The sequence below is a fragment of the Mixophyes fleayi genome, chromosome 6 (assembly GCF_038048845.1).
Source record: "Mixophyes fleayi isolate aMixFle1 chromosome 6, aMixFle1.hap1, whole genome shotgun sequence".
NCBI classification, from domain to species: Eukaryota; Metazoa; Chordata; class Amphibia; order Anura; family Limnodynastidae; genus Mixophyes; species Mixophyes fleayi.
The window spans coordinates 175,327,543-175,348,339 of record NC_134407.1 but is presented as its reverse complement, the minus strand read 5'-3'; the positions used below and the strand labels follow the sequence as shown (position 1 = coordinate 175,348,339).

Genomic DNA, 20,797 nt, shown 5'->3' with positions numbered 1-20,797 from the left:
ACAAAATGCAAATGGGTATATGCAGCCACATTCCATGTCCCTTTACAGTCCAGTCATGTGTAATTCGTAACCTCTGTCTAAACCACTGAGAGGCGAATGGTAGATGTATTGCTTAATATTTCTTGCAGTTTGTAAACAGTGACTTGTGTGTGTGCAATTTTTTCCTTTCTGTATAGATGCATTTTCAGCATCATTTGTAAGATGTTTGCCCCATGAAGGGACCAAAGAGCCCTGGATGTTTGCTGTTTTATTCTTTTCTTTTTTTTTTTTTTTTTTTTTTTTACTCGCTATTTTAAGTTTAATGACCAGAGCTATTTTGTACCATGAGGACCAGACCATATTTTACACATCTGCCATATATATTTGTTTGGGGGGAAAGGGGCAAGTAGGGCTTTATTTTTGTAGCATAATGAAAATAGTATGTTTTAGTTTTAATATGCAGAAAAAACTAGGAGAAATTAGGAGAAGACATTCAAGATTCCATCTAAAGAGAATTAGGCCAACCTGTTTAATTTACTCCAAGCTATAATTGGCTGTTTTACTCCCAAGTACAGAGATAGCTAACATTTGTTTTAGTTATATAGTGGATAAAGAGGATGAAAAGTCTATCTTCTGTCCATATCTAGCCTGCCAGCCATTGAGGGGATGTCTTGGAGACATCAGAGGACTTCCTTTTCTATTACGGTAGAGGCGTGCCCTCCACATTGGAAACATATAGCGTTCGGTTTTGAAACTGTATGTTGCAATTATGAGATCAGGATCCACACAAAATTATTGTGTGCTTCAAGGCTGGACTTCAGGCGTCATTAAATTTTCTACAGAAAATCTCCAAGAGATGAAGGTATATCATTCTATTTTGCAAGACTTACTCCACATAAATGGGAATTTCAAAATAAACAATATACCAGTATATGGAAAAATAGTCTTTATTAATTTAGAATGTTTCGTCCTCTTTCCATTATTACTTAAATTTTAATGTCTGAAAATTGAGTTTTGTACAGTAATTAATTTTTTTTCTGAATTCTAGAAAGTGATATTAACTACCTCCTTAAGATGGCTTTAGAAAAGATTGCTTTCCTGCCATTTGGGTACCTGATTGACCAGTGGCGGTGGAACGTGTTTAATGGACGTACCCCTCCCAACCGATACAACTACGACTGGTGGAATCTCAGGTAATCTTTGCAGCGCAATATAAGAGTTAGAAAAGCATACATAAAATGTACTAGGAGGTACTAAATATGTACTATACAGTAGGTATATAGGTCTTGGTAAAGCATACAAAAAAGGCATTATACACATAGCTTATCTATAAAGTAAGTAGCATGGTCCTTTATGTGATATAAGAAACAAATTTCTGATCCTTGCAATGTTTTACCTGATTTTGGCAGAAAGGAGGGCTGCTTTAAAATATTAGTGCCCAAAGATTGCTAAACACCCCATTACTGAACATGAGCAATAACTTGAAAGTGTATCCCAAAGACACAGTTCTTACAAACAAAAAATATTTTGTCTCTGTTTCCATTGGTACAAATGATGGCATCTACAATTACAAGTCTTTTGTTAGAAGGGGTCCCTTGTGTTTCTTTGTCATGGTGTTAGTGATTCCGCCTATTTTATCTCCACTTCTATCATAATTCCATTACTAGGAAGCTTAATAGTGTCTGCTGGGCTGAGAGCAACTGTTCAAACTGCTCTAATACCAAACATTGGGAGATTACACATCTGTACATAAAATGTATAGTGACATGAGACACTGAAAGTAATTCAGTATACATGAATGTTTTATGGGTAGGTTTCCCCTTCTGAAGATCATGACCCTCTATAACAGCATACGTTTCATAATATTGCTATAATAATAGGGTATGAGATAACATTTTATGATAAGAACTACATTTTCTATCCCAAGAAGCTGTCCTACAATGGTCTGTTTTTGTTTTGTTTTTTGACTCTTGTGAAACCATGTATATTTTAGAACAAAGTATCAAGGAATCTGTCCTCCAGTGGAACGAGATGAAATTCAGTTTGATGCTGGAGCAAAATATCATATTCCAGGCAACACCCCCTATATCAGGTAAGTTCATTTTCTACACCCCACTACATGTGAGAGTGTCCCTATATGCCACAAGTCCCTTTACAGTGTAATGTAAAGTATTCACGTCCTGCATCCCAGCCTGTTCACTCCTCTATTTCAATAATGGCAGTGAGCAAAGGGAACACATCAGAGGTCATAAATACAAATTGTACTCTGCAATCCGTGCAAAAATGCAGAAAAAGCACAGTTAAAAAAAATAAAAATTAATTGCAAATTCTCCCTGTTTATAATGGTGATAGTGATGGAAAATGTTGCCCAAACTTACACAGATGATACTAGGGCAATGTGCATCAAGGATATGGAGTGAGAGGACAATGAGCTCCTTTTTTTTTTTTGTCCTGGCACAACATGTTATGTTGTGCTGCTAAGTCACATGCTCCCTGCTTATATTGCTGGGTCGCTTATGCACAGGAACTTGCATTCTGCACCCTCTGTTTAGTTTTTATTCTTTAAAATATCTGTTTATTGCAAAAGTGTACACTAAAATATTCAACAGTCCAGAGTACGTGTGTTGATAACTAACACATAGAGATAGAACTAGCAACAATGGAAGCAACATTGTTATTCAGTAGAAGACACTGGGAGGAGAAAGCACACAAAACTGTTGCAGTGCTTATACAGAGGAGGGCCGGTCCTCATATAAGATCTACATTGTGGTATGTCTTGGTCAAGGCAGTAATATGGTAGACCTGGCAGGGAAACTTGCCCTCATGATGGAAAGAGGGAATCTAGATAAAAGATGGTCTGGCGACATAGTGACCCCTCAGACCATACAGATGGATGCAAAAGTCTCTTTCATAATACAATAAGTCATGTACTCTATTGGAAGTGGGAGGACAACAAATTTGGGGTTAGCAGGGACCACTGTGTGAGTAATCTCCTATTAATAGTTTAACTGCCAACCAAAATATATTTAGTTTGGGGCACTGTCGCCAAACATGAAGAAGTGTGCCTTAATGGGAGGACCACCTTGAAAAGTAATCTGTAGTATCCGAGAAAGCCTGTTGGGAGCAAGATACCAGCAGAATAATAATATTTAGGGATTTAATGTGGACACAGATTGACTGCTTTGCTGCCATTTCCCATATATCATCTCATCCGTATGACACCCTCTGGTATTTAATGTGCAATTTATTTGCTTTTCACTTTTTATGTATCAAAATGTCTTCAAATGGATTTCAATGTAATGTTTTTTTCTGCATAGTACGCCATTGAAATGCCATCCTAAAAATTGAAAAGCCCATACATAAAATGTACAGTAGTAACAATCTGGGTAATTATTTTATGGAGACGTTGTTGGTGTAAGTCAGAACTAAACTTAAAAATAAGGAGAGAGATATATATATATATATATATATATATATATATATATATATATATATATATATATATATATATATATATATATATATATATATATACTTTCCAATTAGTATTATGAAGGTGCGTGTATAAAATATATATTATACACACACCTTCAATGCTGACTGAGGGAGATTTTTCTTTGCTTCCTAAGGAGGCATCTGGTATTGTAGATGCATCAACTATAGGTTATCACCTATCTTCATTAAAAATCCCAAAACAATGCCTAGGTCAGGCTTTTGCTAATAAATTAATGGGTGGATTCTAACTTGAATTTGTGGTGTAGCCGCCTGGATCTATTATTGTGTGTTGGGTAGTTCTAGTCCTGCATCTCTGCTCATCATATCTCCTCCAATGCTTCTTTCTGTTCTATATTTCAGATACTTTGTGAGTTTTGTGCTGCAGTTCCAGTTCCACAAGGCTCTCTGCTCAGCAGCCAAGCACACTGGCTCTCTGCACACATGTGACATTTATCAGTCAAAGGAGGCCGGGAAAGTCCTTGAGTGAGTATCAACTTTTAGCAAGTCTACAACGTAGACTAACTTCTTATAATCAGTTACTCTCAGAATAAAGAGGTTTTCCACCCTTCTGACATAATGCCCTATTGGGTTTATTTGACAATGTATAGATACTACTTATGTATAACAAAGTAAACCAGAACATGTTATACTGTAAACTTTTGTTTGGAACATTCAACACCAGCTTCTTTTTAGGTCCTCAAGTTGGTATTACAACAATGAAATTAAAATACATCTTTATATTTAATACTCATACTTAGACATAATTGCTGTCAATGTGACATAATGAATGCAAGTATAAACATATATGTGATTAAGTCTATCAGTGGGCATACATGGTCATATCTGGCCATAGTACCTGAAGGCTGAGTGGCTGTATCTCTGGACATATATACATGTGGGGCCCAAAAAAAAACCACACAACTGGGCACAGTAAGTGTCATTGGATGTCAGGTGTGGTCTTCATCCAATCGCATTTACAATCTGTCAAATTTCCATTGAGTTTATTTTACCCACACACACTGTTATTTCTGGACAGTAAGATCTAGAACAATCTAATTGGCCGTCAAAATTACAGCATGTTATGGGCACGTCTAAACAGGGAGGTACCTTTGACAAGAATAGTATCTGTGCGAATAACTGTAAATTGCAGTTATATTTATGTACAATACTTAATGTAAAGTTAGGTATTGTGTCGAAATCTTCTTTTAAGAGTAAGCCAAGAAATAAAAAAAAAAAAACAGTTTTACTTGCGTTGTGTCTACCACAACCTCTCTGAAGAGCTGCAAATATGTGGCCGTGTGATCCTCTCTTCTACTAAGGCAGGCCGTCTTCAGAGTAATAGCTGTGGTGTCCATGCCTATATCCTTCACATGAATGGGAACTTAATGCGTAGGAGTGCTAGATCAGGTTTTTGTTTTTTTGGGTTTTTTTTGTTTTTCTTACATTTTTGGGCAGAATTCTTTAACATTAAACTACGACACTTAAGTGCACATGTGAATTAAAATATATGATTGGATAAGTAATCATTACAACTGTCCCCATGGAGCACAATCCTGACATGGCCATCTTGGTGGCACCTGGGGACCTGAGTTATGAAGTTCTTATTTAGGCTAATATATCAAATAAAATGCCTATGGAGACATGAATATTTGCTTCTAGATTAAGTTTTTTTTTTCCCCCCCTAACTCAATGTTGTCCCTTCCCTATATGTGATCTAATCGGTCTGGCCCATTGAGTTTAGCACCATTTATTTAAAATGTTTACAGCTACATCTGCCCCATTCAGCCATGCCCATTATCATGCCAATGGACTAACAGACGGCATCACCTACAGGAAAAACAAATGTAAAAACTTGCCAAGACATTGTTAAAAAAAAAAAAGTGATTTTAAAATAGGAGCATAAATTTGCTGCATGACCATTTTTTTTTTTACACAAGTGAAGCACTTTCACTGTCTCCACTTTGATAAACCTCTCACACTGACTTGCAAAGTCAGGAAAAGTTGAATGGTTATAGATTAAATACGTGATGTTAAAATATGTATAAACACATGTAAACAATAGCCATATAAAAGTTCTGGGGGTGTTGCCTATAGCAGCCAATCAGATTCCAGTTATTTATTTAATACATTCTACTAAATGACAGCTAGAATCTGATTGGTTGCTGTAGGCAACATCTCCACATTTTCAAAAATGCACTTTAGTAAATATACCTCCTGATGTTATCCCCTCGATATGTGTATTATAAAGCTAAATTTAACTCCAACTGTGGCTTACTATGGATTTCAGAGGACAACTCACATTTCTGTGACTTGCATAACAGCATTCAGCCTACAGCCCTGTACTTTTATATGTTCCTAGAACTCTTTGGTGACTTCTTAATATCCCTCTAATTTGCAGTAGGATGTGCATTATCCCACATATAAATCTGACTATATATTTACAGAGTCTGTGAAACACTTCTTGGTGAAATAAAACTGTTAACCCCACAACCCAGTAGAAATCTTGCACTTGCTTGAACCGCCGCTATGTAGTGCACAATTTACTTCTTTCATTTACATTACATCCACTTAGCTATGTGGTAGAAATTAGTCCTTGTAACCCACTCCCTTAGATTTATAATGTAGTAGATGCAGTATAAATACAGTACATTTAGTTAGGTGTTCGCTATGCACATCTCTAGAGAGGTGTCCCACTAATGATGAATCTTCCTGATACTCCCAGGGACGTTCTCCGTGTAGGTTCTTCAAAGTCTTGGCAAGAAATCCTGAAAGGTATGACTGGTACAGAAAAAATGGATGTCGGGCCTCTGTTGGAATACTTCCAGCCAGTTACTGACTGGTTGATACAACAAAACAATAAAAATAGTGAAACTCTTGGCTGGCCAGAATATTCATGGAGACCCCCCATTCCCGATGGATACCCAGGAGACATTGGTAAGATCTGTAACCATGGCTTTATCTACCATATGCCTATGGCAGCTTTTTGTGTACAATCACTCTGTAATTTATACATCAAAGAAGGAAAAATTACTGTGTGTATAACTGACTAATGTGTCAGATTGCTAGTAATGCAATTAGTAATCTGTCCTATTGGCTGGTGATGGAACAGATATTGTGGTCAATAGGACATTTTGATGGAGCGTTGACTGCTGCATTATAGCTTTGTCCCTGGCAGAATGGCTATGTACTGTGTGTAGGAAGACATCTCCATCCACGGCTTTATCTCCAGTTCTGATAAGCTCCTAAATCTTATACATATATATTTGTGAATGTTCTTAAATCCATCCTCCTTATGGGTCAACTTGTTCACGTGTATTGGTCTTTTAATAAGATGCACCTGTAGCTTTGTGGAAGTGCCGAAAAAGCCAAAATGTCTGTGGTAGTGGAAAAACATGTACTTTTCATGCAATAAAGAAATAACCTCAATGTAACTTTCCAACAGTTAATTAAAAAGAATAACTAGTTTTAGGAACATTTCAGTAATGCATCTCTATCATTTTAACTTGTTGCCGCCTGCCAGAGATTTACATTGCTTGAGACTAAATGGTCTCCTGAGAAGATGTGGATATATAGCAAGTTAATTGGATATCCACATGCTCATGCTCCCTACCATACATGAAATCAGACAACGCATTCAATTTGTTTTTTTGTCCTGCAATAAATGCAGCTTGTGTTCAAGTTGAAAGCTATGGCTTCTGCATTGTAAAAGAGGGATCATGTGACCTTGCAGAATGTCACCAGTGATATCCATAATTGAAGGGAGATGACAGAAGACCAGCTGGTGACCATTCCATCAGGTCATTGGATCATGGACTACAGTACACTGCTGGAAATATGGGAGAACTTTTAGGGTTTCCCCTAACTCGTGCTTTTGAGTCCTGTAACTCTATCAAACCTTCCGTTTAGTACATACCTGTTCTGGTTTTCCAGATATAGAGGATTCAGTGTTGGAGTAAAATGTTTGGGCTGCTCTAACTGTGTTTAATTAATGTTGGTTGTCTTATTAATAAAATAGCTACTAGCTTGTTTGCTACTTTTAGTGGCTAGTGATTGTTTGATATCCGTCTAGATACCTGTATTTACATATTGTGCTTTTGTTTACAGAGAAAATCGCCAATGAGAAAGAAGCAGATGATTTCTTAAGCACTTACAATAGTACAGCAGAGAGTGTGTGGAATGACTATACAGAAGCATCATGGTCCTACAACACAAACATCACTGATTACAACAACCAGGTCATGGTGAGGAGGAAGCATCTATCCTTGTATAGGAGACTAATACACTTGTGAAGGAACGAACATTTAAGTTATAGTCAACATATCTTCGCCAGTCTAAAGGGAGGTCTAGGAAGCTGACAAGATTAGAGGGATGTGATGTTTTTGCTTCATTATAACCTTGTCTCCAATAAACAGTTTGGTGCAAAATTGAGCAGTAGGGGAGATTTCATAAAGCCTAAATCACTTTTATGTAAAACTGTTATGGAACTTCTTGTACGGTCTGGAAATTAAGCACTAATAAATAGGAATCGCTAACTGCCCAGAGCCAGGAACTAGCACAATACCTGAAGTGTGTATCTCATCATAGTTTTAGAGAGAGCTCTTCCAAAAAAATAAATAAATAAATAAATAAAATAAAGATAATTAAAGAGCTCCCTGAAGAAAAGAGAATGGTGTTTTGTAGTGGGAGCCATATAAATATGCCACACAGATTAAGTGTATATGTGTGTGTATATATGATACTCATGCATTCTAGTCAAATCAAGCTACTTAAGGTCTTAAAAAGTTTCTTGTCATGCATTTGGACCTAGCCCAGGCCTCCTCAGGGGAAGAGCGTTACTTCCCGACGCAAGCTGCCTTTTTAATGTGTGTTCATGAGGTAAAATTACCTCACGAAAATGAGTTTGACCCCTCAACTCGTAAATTTAGCCTTTACTACCCCTCCCACGGGGAGAAGGGGGGATGATGGAAGTTAACTGACTTGACTATTCTAATTTTTTTGTCAAATAATGTCAGTATACCAAATTTCAGGTCAATTGGATGAGCCCTTTCTGAGAAAATAGTTTTTCCCACACACACACACACTAACGCACGCCTCTACACATGTGTGTTCATGAGGTAAAATTACCTCATGAAAATGAGTTTGAGCCCTACCTAATTTAAGCCCTTTTTGAATTTTTTTCCCCACACACACTAAGGGGCATATTCAATTAGCTTTTGGATTCGCGGTAACGCGCTGGAACAGCCGCGAAACGTAATACACGGTACCGCAATAACGTGGATTTTCGTTCGCAGCCCATAGGGTTGCGAACGAAAATCCGCGTTAATGCGGTACCGTAATACCCACAAGAACGCGCACTTTTCGCGGTAATGCGCGTTACCGCGAATCCAAAAGCTAATTGAATATGCCCCTAAGAATTTAGTAGGTCAGTGTATAACTCTGCCCAGCAGGTGGCGCTGCAACTTGGTTTTTATTTTCCACACAGACGCCACTAAGCATTTATATATTAGATATATATTTATTATATAGCGCACACATTTATATGTTTTTAAACATCAAGTTTGTACCTCTTTAACAGGGACCTAAAGTTATATACAGTATATGTGTGTGTGTGTGTATATACATATGTATGGATACATACATGTGTAACGCACATGCGCCCGTATGTCACGCACATGCGCCCGTATGAAACAAGTTTGTGTAGGTTATCATCTCACCTATTTTCCGTAATATCCCTCACAGTTGGAAAAGAACTTGGCAATGTCCAGTCACACTCTGCAGTATGGAAGGCAGGCGAGGAACTTTGATTATAGTGATTTCCAGAGTCCAGAGACGCAGCGGCTGCTGAAGAAGCTCAGTGACATTGATAAAGCTGCACTGCCAGAAGAAGAGCAGAAAGAGGTGAGGGCGGTTAGAAAGCAAAATATTAGTTATAGTAACATTTTTCTTTCTCTAAAAGTAATCCCTCCTGAATGGTAAATTCAATGGGCCTGAGTCATTAAGGAAAGCAAAGCAAAATAAGGATTGTTTTCTCTCGGACAAACCATGTTACAATGCAAGGGGTGCAAATTAGTTTATTGTTTTGCACACAAATACTTGGTAGATTTATTTTTACAATGAAATTTAAAATTGATCTAGGCTAGGACATGCTCCACACCAACTACATTCTATCCCACCAAATTAAATTTACCTCCCTCTCCAATGCAAAATGGTTTTGCCCAGGTGCAAAGTTACTCCTTTTTTTGCTTTATTCTCCTTAATGACTCAAGATTAGCCTTTTAAACCCAAAAAACACGCTCTAAATTTTTCAACGAAAATATAATAATATTAATATTACAGCTAGTACAGTATGTGTCTTCTAGCTTTGTGTCTTTGTGTTGTGCACGTTTTTCAGCAATCTGTTAAAAACTCATGCGTATGGGGGTACGGTACTAAATTCGAACAGTGGAAATGTTGGCAGTTAACCTGTCGACATGAAAATGTCTGCAAGCTAAATGCCGACACTTCCATTTTGGGGAGAGCTTAAAAATATCAACCGTGTGATTGACGACAATCAAAATGCCAGCATTAAAAGACCAATGTCGCCGGTATTTTCATGTAAACAGGTTAACTATCAACATTTCCACTGCCTTTATTGTGACCGCATCTGGCTTATGGGCTTTAGAAGGTCACCAGCTGTGCAGCCTTTCTCAAAGATCAGCTCTTTAAAGCCTGAGAACAGTGAAAGAACCATACACCATGGAATATTTAAAGTTCTGAAGATAAAATCAGTGACTTGCTTTTATTTCATGGGAAAGTGTTCCAGTCATCTAGTGGAGGCAGGGCCGGTGTTACCATTAGGTAAACCTAGGTGGTTGCCTATTGCACCGATGGCGAAGGGTCACCTAAGCACTGAATAAGTGACGTCATGTCACTCATATAGTGCTGCCACTGTGTGCTGGGGATAGGTACACTTTGAATACTGTACTCTAGTTTGCATCAAGTTACAATTAAAAATGTTCTCTATTATAATTTCAGTACAACCAAATAGTATCTGACATGGAAACTATCTATAGCAAGGCCACAGTATGCAAAGACAACAAGTGTATGCCGCTGGATCCAGGTGTGTATGCATTTTATATTAATGGGCAAAGTAGAGAACTCCTTAGTGTAAGTGATGTATGTTTTAAGTTGAATGCCACATATGTGGAGGCTACAGGAACTTCTGCTATTGTTATAATTGACAGTGGAAGATTTGTAGTTTCTTATACAACATAAGCATAGCTACCATATTCCTAAATTAAAAATGACTGTGCCCAATCTGCTCGGGCCAAGCCGTGAACAGCTGGTCACAGATTCATCCAGCCTCCATGTTATTTGCTGCGGCAATGCTCCTTCTGAGCATGGGAACTGTCCAGCAGATAATGGCACTGTTAGAGAACGTACATAAGTGTTCCTTTTTAGTAGGGGTAAGTGACTTGCACCCTGGGCTGTGTGTCTGCAAGGAGTGCTGTGGTCCCTGACCTGTGTACTGTATATTTTTTTTTTTTTTTTTTAAGATCTAACCGAACTCCTGGCCAAATCACGAGACTACGATGAACTGTTGTTTGCCTGGAAGGGCTGGCGAGATGCTTCTGGCAAAAAAATGCGCAACCATTACAAGAGATACGTGGAGCTGGGGAACAAGGCAGCAACACTCAATGGTAAGAGACAGAGAATGAAAATATATATTAAGGCTGTCTCCTCCTGAAGATTTGTGGGTGCGAATACAATCCACTGACATCCAGTCAACCACCACACTAATATATATATATATATATATATTTCGACTGTCCAATGCATATTGTTATATATTGCGCGCACAGATGGAAGCGCCACCATTATATCATTGCCTGAACTACTCTTTAAAGGACAATACACTGTTCAATAAGTCCAGCTAATCATGCAGCAAATGAAGAGGGTACCACAGTCTGGGCTCTTCGCATTGGGTTAGCAATATAAGCACTTATAGTCTGCTGTATCCAGGGCAGTTGCCTTGAGTGCCAATGTTTTGGGAGCACCTAAAATACTCCCATGCGATTGGCGGCTAACAACCCTCATTTGCTACATGTGTGGGGCAGGAATTGCCAAAAAGTGGACTTTGCACTTCTTTTTGAAGACATTCTGCTCGTCTTCCCAGCTGTCACCTGTATGACATCTTTACAAATATACCTTCTTTTTTTTTTTTTTTTTGTTATGTCACCTTAGGGTACGATGTGAGACCAATTTGAGGGGAAAAAATCTAAATAAACCTGTTGGCATTTTTTAAAGAATTGCAGTATAGTTTAAACATTTAAAATCCACATTAATTCATATAAAATGGTGCTAGGTTTATGATTGCAGGAAAAGTTGTTGCCCAATTGTTTTTGCCACATATATAGTCATTCATTGCACAGCCAGATTGAGTTTCTGGTTAAAGTATGTGCCACTGACCACTAAAACTAAAGACTTGCCATCCACTATCTTGTACCACAGATCCAGGCGGTGCTGCTCTATGATAAGTGGAATATTAGGTAGAAAGTCCACTTATGGATTTTCTGATTATCTATATGTGTTGGGTACACAATTCCAATGGAAGAAATACATACATTTATCTTGGTGACATAAAAATGCAGACGGGCTAAATGACGTTATTTCAATTTCCCAGAAACCGATAAAATACTGACAGTGAAAATGCTGGAAGTCACAATGCCGGCATAAAATCGCAATGCCGGGGAGCCCGGCGGTTATACAGCCACTGGAACCGCAGGCAGTAAACAGTCTTAAAAATAAATAATTGTTAAACAATAGTTTACCCTCAGGTCTATTTATAACCTGCAGCTTGCGTCACTGACATTGCGGGAAAACGTCATTGATGTCAGCGTGACCAGCTGAGCAAGAGAAACAGTGTTTCCCTAACAGGCCTTATCTGTAGGGGTCAGTAAATGCTTGTATTTAGGCTTAACACCTGCTTTCAGAAATGCTAAGCTTAATTTAAAGATGGGTTACTGTTTTATAACTAATTTCATCTCTTGCATCCCTCACTACCTGCTCTCTCAGGTCATGCTGACAATGGGGCATACTGGAGGTCATGGTACGAGACTCCAACTTTGGAAGCTGATGTAGAGAAGCTTTATCATGAGCTGCAGCCCCTTTACCTCAACCTCCACGCCTTTGTACGCCGGGCTCTCTACAAGAAATACGGAGACCAGAAAATCAACCTGAGGGGGCCCATTCCTGCCCACCTGCTTGGTAAGACATCTCTCTGTATCTTTGTGCAATGTACTCTAGTGTCCTGATTTGTGTCTTTGCCATGGTCGATGGGAACCTTTCCTTTCATTAGGGGTAGCCACACAGTGGAGAATGCTAGAGGTTCAGGCCACACAATGACTATTAGAATACAGAATATCCATTCACTGGGAATACTGACATTTCTGATGTCATTGTTTCCTTGTAGATGGAGAGGCTGTATTCTGATGAACATTGGCCACATGATGGCTACCTCCCATTGTGTTTTTTGACAAGATGATTGATTACTTGCCTATAAAAATTCCATTATCTCTCTCCAAAATAAGCAAGAATCAATTGATGAGGTCTAATATGCCAGTCTGTTCATTACTTACAAATGCTTGATGTCCGCATGATTTTATTTTTCTGCTTTTGTTTTTTTTAGGTAACATGTGGGCACAGTCCTGGTCCAACATATATGAACTTCTAGTCCCATATCCCAATGCAGCACAGGTTGATGCCACACCAGCAATGTTGAGTAAGGTGGGTAATGTCAGGTTAAAGACAGACCAAATATTCTTTAAAAAGCTGAGATTTGGCTTTTGTGTATTTGAATGAGGAGATTTACATTTTTTTGTTCATCCAATTGGTCAAAGAACCCTGTTGGGGATTAATATTCTACATGAACAAGAACTGATTTAAGAAATAACACAATGAAAATTCTCAGTTTTTTCCATAAAAGTTGTGTACTCTTCAGAAAAACTCCACCTATGTCACTATAATTACATACGTCTGGCCTGAGCACTGTGATTAAAGCTGGGTACACACTACACTGTTTTCGTCCAATAATCGGCTCAAACAGCCGACATACGACCACTCGTTCAAAAGTCGGGTCAGTGTGTGCAGTGACACGATGGTCGAAAGTCTGCCCAAATGGACGATTATCGCCTCATTTGGTTGGTCGTACCGTTTAATATTTTCGTGCCAATCTCGTTTCCGCTGTGTAGTGTGTATAAACTTCCGACCGATCCACAACAGTGAGTACAAAATTACTGTCATGTCATTGCTCACGACAACATGGCTGTAAAAAGTCGCTAAAGGGACGTCCGCTCTTCCCTTTATCGTCCTAAACAAGGCTAGTGTGTATGCAGTCCATGGACCGAGCGATCAGAACATCGATCGCATGTAAAATTGCTCGGCATAAAAAGTTGGTCGAAATTTCTGTAGTGTGTACCTACCTTAACAGAGCACATTTCTGTGTACTCACAGAATCATGTTGATACCTGTCAAGGACTTTTCTATTTACCACTAACCTAACAGAGTGAAACCACCTAGTAGTGTCATTCAGTCATCAGAGTATCCCCATAAACCTGGCCTACAGTGTGTGGTTCTATCTGATCCATGCATGTGACCATAAGGTAAAGAAAAATGACGTATTTGTTCAGTATTTTGTTGTGTATTCCTTTAAACTACCAGGACAGGCAACAATTAAAAAGGAAGCAACTCTCTATAAAAAAAATAATCTACACTGTACTGCTATTTACTTTGGTGTGGTTAGTTACACACTATACTTTTTTACTTATTCCAATATTCTTTCTCCTAGAATTGGACCCCCAAGAAGATGTTTGAGGAATCGGACAATTTCTTTACTTCCCTAGGGCTTATCCCCATGCCACAAGAATTCTGGGACAAATCCATGATTGAGAAGCCCGTTGGCCGAGATGTGGTTTGTCACGCATCTGCCTGGGATTTCTACAACCGGAAAGATTTCAGGTATAGACTATGACTGACCCTTAATTTTACCAAGAATCCACAGGTAACCCCCAAGCCTAATTGTACCAGGTAACATGTTTAAACATGTTACCTGGAACCTTAAAGTTTTAAAGGTTCCAAAACAAAGCCACTTCTCTTTTATTTTTCTTAAAAAAAAAAAAAAAAAAAAGGAGATCATGAATTCTACAAAGTTTCTGCTATGTCAGGGCTGTTACTTTCCATGCCTAGCTAGCAGAATTATTTTTATTTTATTTTCCTTTTTTTTTTTTTCTCTAAACTCCCTATTTACCAATCGCCTATTTCAAGATGGCAGAGGCCTACACATGTACTAATTTAATGCTTAGGACCAGAACCAACTAGAAATTCTGTCCCCTACAGTTGGTCTTTAGAGTTCTTTATACCCCAGGTACCTATGTGTATACCTGTACCAGCAGTATGATAACACTGTCATGTCTATAAACAGAACATAGCAGGACTGTTGTGTTCACACTATGATGTCAATTTTTCATAATGGAGCACATTGCTTGTAGAAGGCTGAAGGAATGTACATTGTACAGTACTCCCCAGAGAGATTCTATGACACACAATTATTGTTGTGATTAGGGCTCTCAAAGCAATTAGAAATACCTCTTCACAATGTACTAATTAGTTATTTGGGACAATTGTTGTTATGAAATACATTGTGCTTATAGGCAGTAAGTATAGAAATATGCACTGCTGAGTTTTATAGGTTCTGGATTTGCTGGGCCAATGTGCAGGGAATGTTGGTTTAATTATGGTGTTGTAAATCCCAATCGGTCATTTTAAATTATGGTTAAATCAACAGCTAAAACAAGATAAAATAAGTATTTGGGCGACTTTCTTTCAGAATTAAGCAGTGCACTGTTGTCAACATGGATGACCTCATCACAGTCCATCATGAGATGGGACATGTTCAATATTTCCTGCAGTACAAGGATCAGCCTGTTTCATTCAGAGAAGGCGCTAATCCTGGGTTTCATGAGGCAATCGGGGATGTGTTGGCCCTTTCCGTGTCCACACCAAAGCATCTCCACAGCATTGGTCTTTTGGACAAAGTTGAGGAAAATCCAGGTATGAATTGGGCCAAATGGCTTCTGCCATCTGACAGTAATGTCATGCTTTCAATATTTAATAATGCGGAGTTGGTCTTTAGAACTGGATAAAGGAGGTATATATAAATTTGCACCAAAAAAGTGACCCATGATCCTGCCCTCCTATATGTAAAAATATCACTGCCCCCTAAAATGTAAAAAAAGGTAAAAACAATCAGCCCCTATCTGATATTGTTAGGTCAGGGTATAAATAATCATTGGTCGTGGGTCAGATTTAGTGACAAAGTTACTCAGTGTGAGGATTTATTGCACAAATCTGCCACTGTTCTCTGGGGATAGCTTTACACCTTAAACCTGACACATTTAGGTGTTGAGCAGTCCCTAATATGATTGCTATAACTATGGCTGGCAATGTAGACTTGATTAGAATTTACACCACTAAAGACTTCAAGCCTCTTCCTTTTTATTGTATGCCCTTTATTTCCCCCAGACCCATTATCTCCACTCCCAATCCCATGTCAGGATGTGTCAATAGCAGGATTCATTGTCCTTTCTAATAGTCAGAAACATGTGAGCCCCCCCCCCCCCCCCAACCTTGAAATGGATATTAAGGTGAAGAGAAGACCTTAAAAAGTAAAATTGCTTGAGACAATAGTTCTTATGTGCACCACCCACTGTGTTTCCTCCTAGAGAGCGACATCAACTACCTTATGAGTATTGCACTAGATAAAATTGCTTTCCTACCCTTCGGATATCTGATGGACCAGTGGCGCTGGAAAGTGTTTGATGGAAGAACACCGGATACAGAGTATACTCAGCAGTGGTGGAACCTCAGGTCCGTTTATTTCTACAAGACTTAAAATTCTGTAATTGCCAACTTTTAATTACATATACAGTATATATATATTTTTTTAAATTGGTAAAGGCATTATTTAAAGCGGAAAAACAGTTAAAGTGCTGTGTTTAAAAGCCACCATTTTTATCGCTTGTGTGACACTACCCAAGAGAAATGCTCTTGTCCAAAAATGAATAATTAGTTTGGTTTAGATTGATGGATCTTCCTCCTCTAAAATACAATTGTATGTTAAACAGTACATACACATAATGGACACAACTATTTTATGGGCTATAACAATATTCAGCTGGTTGGTTCAGTAGGAACTAGTGGATGCATGAGGACTTTTAAGGATTGAACCAGTATTTGGGCTACATTCACTAGGATTATCACTGAGACAAGAGGCATGCTCTCACATGAAGACTGTTTTGCCCATAGAATGGTTTCCTGCATTTGGGGCAGCCAATGGTACAACCACTTCAAGAAGACCAAACGTTCGATTTGTAATAAATTGCTTATGGTAAATTTCTGTCCAGCTGATATAAAAATATAACTATCCATCTCTCTCTCTCTGTGTCTGTCTGTTTGTGTGTGTATGTGTGTCTCTATCTCTCTCTATCCAGGCTGAAATATCAGGGCTTGTGTCCTCCAGTCCTGAGGTCTGAAGAAGATTTTGATCCTGGAGCAAAATTCCACATTCCAGCCAATGTCCCATACATCAGGTAACAAAATGGCTCGGTCAGTGATTCAAACAACATTGAATGTTTTAAGTACTTTGATTACCTGTATGGAGTGATCTTCATATCTAAGTGCTTTGTCTTCATATACTCTCAAAATTAGTGATATCACGCATTCGGTACAGCCTGTTTACTGTGTAAATGTGGACAAATAGACATAGCGGGCTAAAGCAATAGGTGAGTCTTGCCTTTTTAAAAATAGTTAGCACTCCTCCATCCCAACGTTTTTTCCAGGCCTTGCTTGCAATACGGTAATTGTGATAAGATCCAGTCACACGTCCGGTGTCAATTTCTCATCTCAAGATGGCTGCACTGGTACAGAGTTTAAAAAAAACAAAAAAAAAACCACATTATTTTTTTCCCCCCAGAAAAAAAACCTATTAGCTGTAATACAAAGAAGCTGTTGAAATACCCAGTATATTTGTAGCTCGGAAACACTTTTATGTGTTTGTAAGCTTAATACTGCTTTCCATATCCATGCTGGCCATTGTGAATTCACCTGTCTATTTCCTTCTACAAGGTACTTCATCAGTTTCGTGATTCAGTTCCAGTTCCATGAGGCTCTATGCAAAGCGGCAAATCAGGTTGGATCTCTGCATACATGTGACATCTATCAGTCCAAGGAGGCTGGAAAATTGCTTGGGTGAGAGACCGTTGTGAAATCTTGTGTGGATTTGTTTTGATTTTGTATTTTGTAGAATACATAAATCAGGCTGCATTTTGTTGTCAGTATTTACATCTTTGAGGTTTCCAGATCGACTGATTAATGTGGGACCCCTGAACAAAATCCATTTTGCAGGTTTCCACTGATTGTAATGGAATCTACATTTTAAATGACACAGCTCTTGGTGTGTTTAATGTGTCTCCAATTGATCTGATGATATGATAGCTTACCAGTGCGCTAGGTGTAGCAGTTTAGATGCTTAATTGAACACCGATATTAACCTCAGAACTGCCCACAATACATTTGTCAGTGTGTCTGTCTATAGCACAATGTAAATAAGTGGCACCTGCTACTCTGGTACTTTCTCCCTTGCTTTCACCCAATGGTTGTGATTACAACTCTGACTATATATTACTTTTTTCTTAGATGGTGGTTATTAGTGTTTAGGTTAGATGGTGAAGGGTGTAGTTAGCTAGTAATTAAAGTTTAACTTTGTTTTATTGCATTGTATTAGTAGGTATGCGTTACCTATGATTTTAGCTAGTATTATACACACACATGTATAATATATATTATACACAGGGCCACCATCAGGGGAGTATGGCTGTGAGGGGCCCGGACAGACCCCTCCGTTTGTCCGGGCCCTCTAGCCCAGCCACCCAGCTTCTGTGTGGCATCGTGGCAAGTCCCAGACACTGATAGGCTGGTAGCACAAGGCGCAGTAGCGTCACCACTGCACGGCCCTCTCCCAGTCTATCAGTGTCTGAGAGCAGCCACATCACTGAGACAATGAGCAACACCAATTATATGGAGAAGGCATGTTTGGCGCATGTACAGTAATGAGGGGTGGTGTGCATGTACTGTTATGAGATGGGTAATCACTGTAATGAAGGGGGACATGTACTGTAATATGATGGGCATGTACCGTGATGGGGGAGGGGGATGTGTACTGTAATGGGGGAAGGGGGCGTGTACCGTGATGGAGGGAGTGGAGGTATGTATGGCAAAGAGGGAGGTGGGCATGTGCGGTGAAAAGGGAGTCGGGGGAGGTGCCAGTTTAATTGGTACTAGGCCCCATATTTTCTGATGGCAGCCCTGATTGTACAGACAACTTTTCTTTGTTTTGCTGGCACACTTGCTAGATTTGGGGTGACATGGGGAGGTGTACATTAAGAAAACCTATTTAGAAAAATGGCTAGTAAGAGACTTACATATGTACAATATACAAAGAAATGTGAGGAAGTGGCTTTATTGATGGTTACATTATAAGTAATCTGAAATGGTAACCATGGCATCCACTATCTTGCACATCCAAAAATGGAAATTATCTCCTGTCCTAATACTTTCATAAAGCTGCACAAAGTTGTTTTGCTTTACATTGGTGATAGGATGTGACATCTCATTTTATTGGGTGTGCCATATAATTCACACAGATTGTGAAGCAATACACAAGTTTTCTTCACGTAGCCAATACAAGATAACAGTACATAATATAGTTTTAATGCATGGACACACTGATAAAGGTGGTTATCTCAAGATCATAAACATTAATTATTTAACTGCGCACGCTGTGAACCTTTCAAGAGGCTGCATACATACAAAGTCCAAGTTTCACTAAAGTCAGCTTTCTTTGCAGAGATGCCATGAGGTTGGGTAACAGCAAACCTTGGCCTGATGTTATGGAAACAATCACTGGGCAGCGGAACATGTCCGCTCATGCCCTCCTTGAATACTTTAAGCCTTTGACCGACTGGCTGGTTGAGCAAAATACAAAAAATGGAGAAACTATCGGCTGGCCAGAGTACGACTGGAGTCCAGGTGGGTATGCTGCAGCAGAACCAAGTAATATGCTGAGGGATCTTTGGAAAGTCATCTCAGGATATACCCTACATGACTAGTCCCACTCGCTGGCATGTTTACAGATGCCTCGTAACATAACCACCAGGCAATGTAGAGTAAATATTTATAATAAAATATACCTTGATAGTATTTATTTAGAATTCATACATATCATACTTATGTATATATTTTTTGTATGCTATGCATATATTAAAAGAAAGTGAGTAGCAGTTGACAAAAAAATAAGTACGTAATATATCCAATAGGAGTCTCTGTGATATATACATTATACAATGAGCCCTTTGACACATGCCACAAGCTTTTTTTTCTTATGAGGATGTGTTAACACTGCATCTCTCTTCACTTACTGTGCACCAAACATTATTTCCTAGTTCCAGCTGCTTCTTCTCCTCCTGATCCTACTTCTGCACCACCAAGCAGTGTGGACTTTTTGGGAATGTCATTGAGCAAAGGACAAGCATCAGCAGGAACATGGGTCCTCTTGGCACTTGGTATAATCCTGGTCATCACAACCATCGCGTTGGGCGTCTCGTTCTCAAAAGCAAAACGTAGGGCAAAGAAGTCCTCTTCTGAACTGGAGCTAAGATAATATGGAACATCTCAAACTGCCCTCTGTGGTAAAAGGGCCATGGCCAGCATTCCAAAAAATAGGGGACTCTCAATGTATGAGTTGCATCAGGGGAAATCTTGTTGACTATGCAAAGAACTTCATCCTTGGAAGAGCAATCCACTAGCGCCTTCAAAGCCAAATTTTAAAGGATGTACTTTTACAGAGGTGCTGATGGGAAGGGAGGTTTGGGGCAACTGGGTAAGATCAAATTCTATTGTTGTGATCATGTCAGAATTTTTCTTCAATTGGAGCAATAAATATTGTATGTGAAAACTTAACAGCTTTGCCAGTTTCAATTATTTTAAGGTCGGCAGTCACCAATCACAGTGTAAACAGTCATATCTGAACAAAAATTAATGATATTAACTAGCCTATTAAATCATCAGAAACTGATGACATCACTGGCTTAATAATGTTGCTAGTTCCTATCTTTGTAATAGGCAATGACACGGATGCCTTCACTGTGATTTGGAGACATATACAAAACATTGATTTATTACATGGTAACCAAACAACTATTTTCACTTTTTACATGTTGAAAGTTTTCCA

The 20,797-nt window shown here is 38.8% G+C and overlaps 1 protein-coding gene across 1 annotated transcript in view; it reads left to right on the top strand.

The window, feature by feature from the left end:
- Positions 1-20,526, top strand: part of ACE (angiotensin I converting enzyme) — a 41,520-nt gene extending 20,994 nt beyond the window's left edge. The window contains exons 9-25 of the mRNA XM_075177363.1: positions 1,028-1,172; positions 1,973-2,071; positions 3,835-3,957; positions 6,197-6,408; positions 7,579-7,715; positions 9,214-9,372; positions 10,489-10,573; positions 11,010-11,153; positions 12,529-12,720; positions 13,142-13,239; positions 14,300-14,469; positions 15,338-15,561; positions 16,233-16,377; positions 17,001-17,099; positions 17,635-17,757; positions 19,415-19,596; positions 20,010-20,526. Coding sequence (XP_075033464.1) covers positions 1,028-1,172; positions 1,973-2,071; positions 3,835-3,957; positions 6,197-6,408; positions 7,579-7,715; positions 9,214-9,372; positions 10,489-10,573; positions 11,010-11,153; positions 12,529-12,720; positions 13,142-13,239; positions 14,300-14,469; positions 15,338-15,561; positions 16,233-16,377; positions 17,001-17,099; positions 17,635-17,757; positions 19,415-19,596; positions 20,010-20,227 — 2,555 coding nt within the window. The 3' untranslated portion in view covers positions 20,228-20,526. The remainder of the gene's footprint in view (positions 1-1,027; positions 1,173-1,972; positions 2,072-3,834; positions 3,958-6,196; positions 6,409-7,578; positions 7,716-9,213; positions 9,373-10,488; positions 10,574-11,009; positions 11,154-12,528; positions 12,721-13,141; positions 13,240-14,299; positions 14,470-15,337; positions 15,562-16,232; positions 16,378-17,000; positions 17,100-17,634; positions 17,758-19,414; positions 19,597-20,009) is intronic.
- Positions 20,527-20,797: the final 271 nt, after the last annotated feature.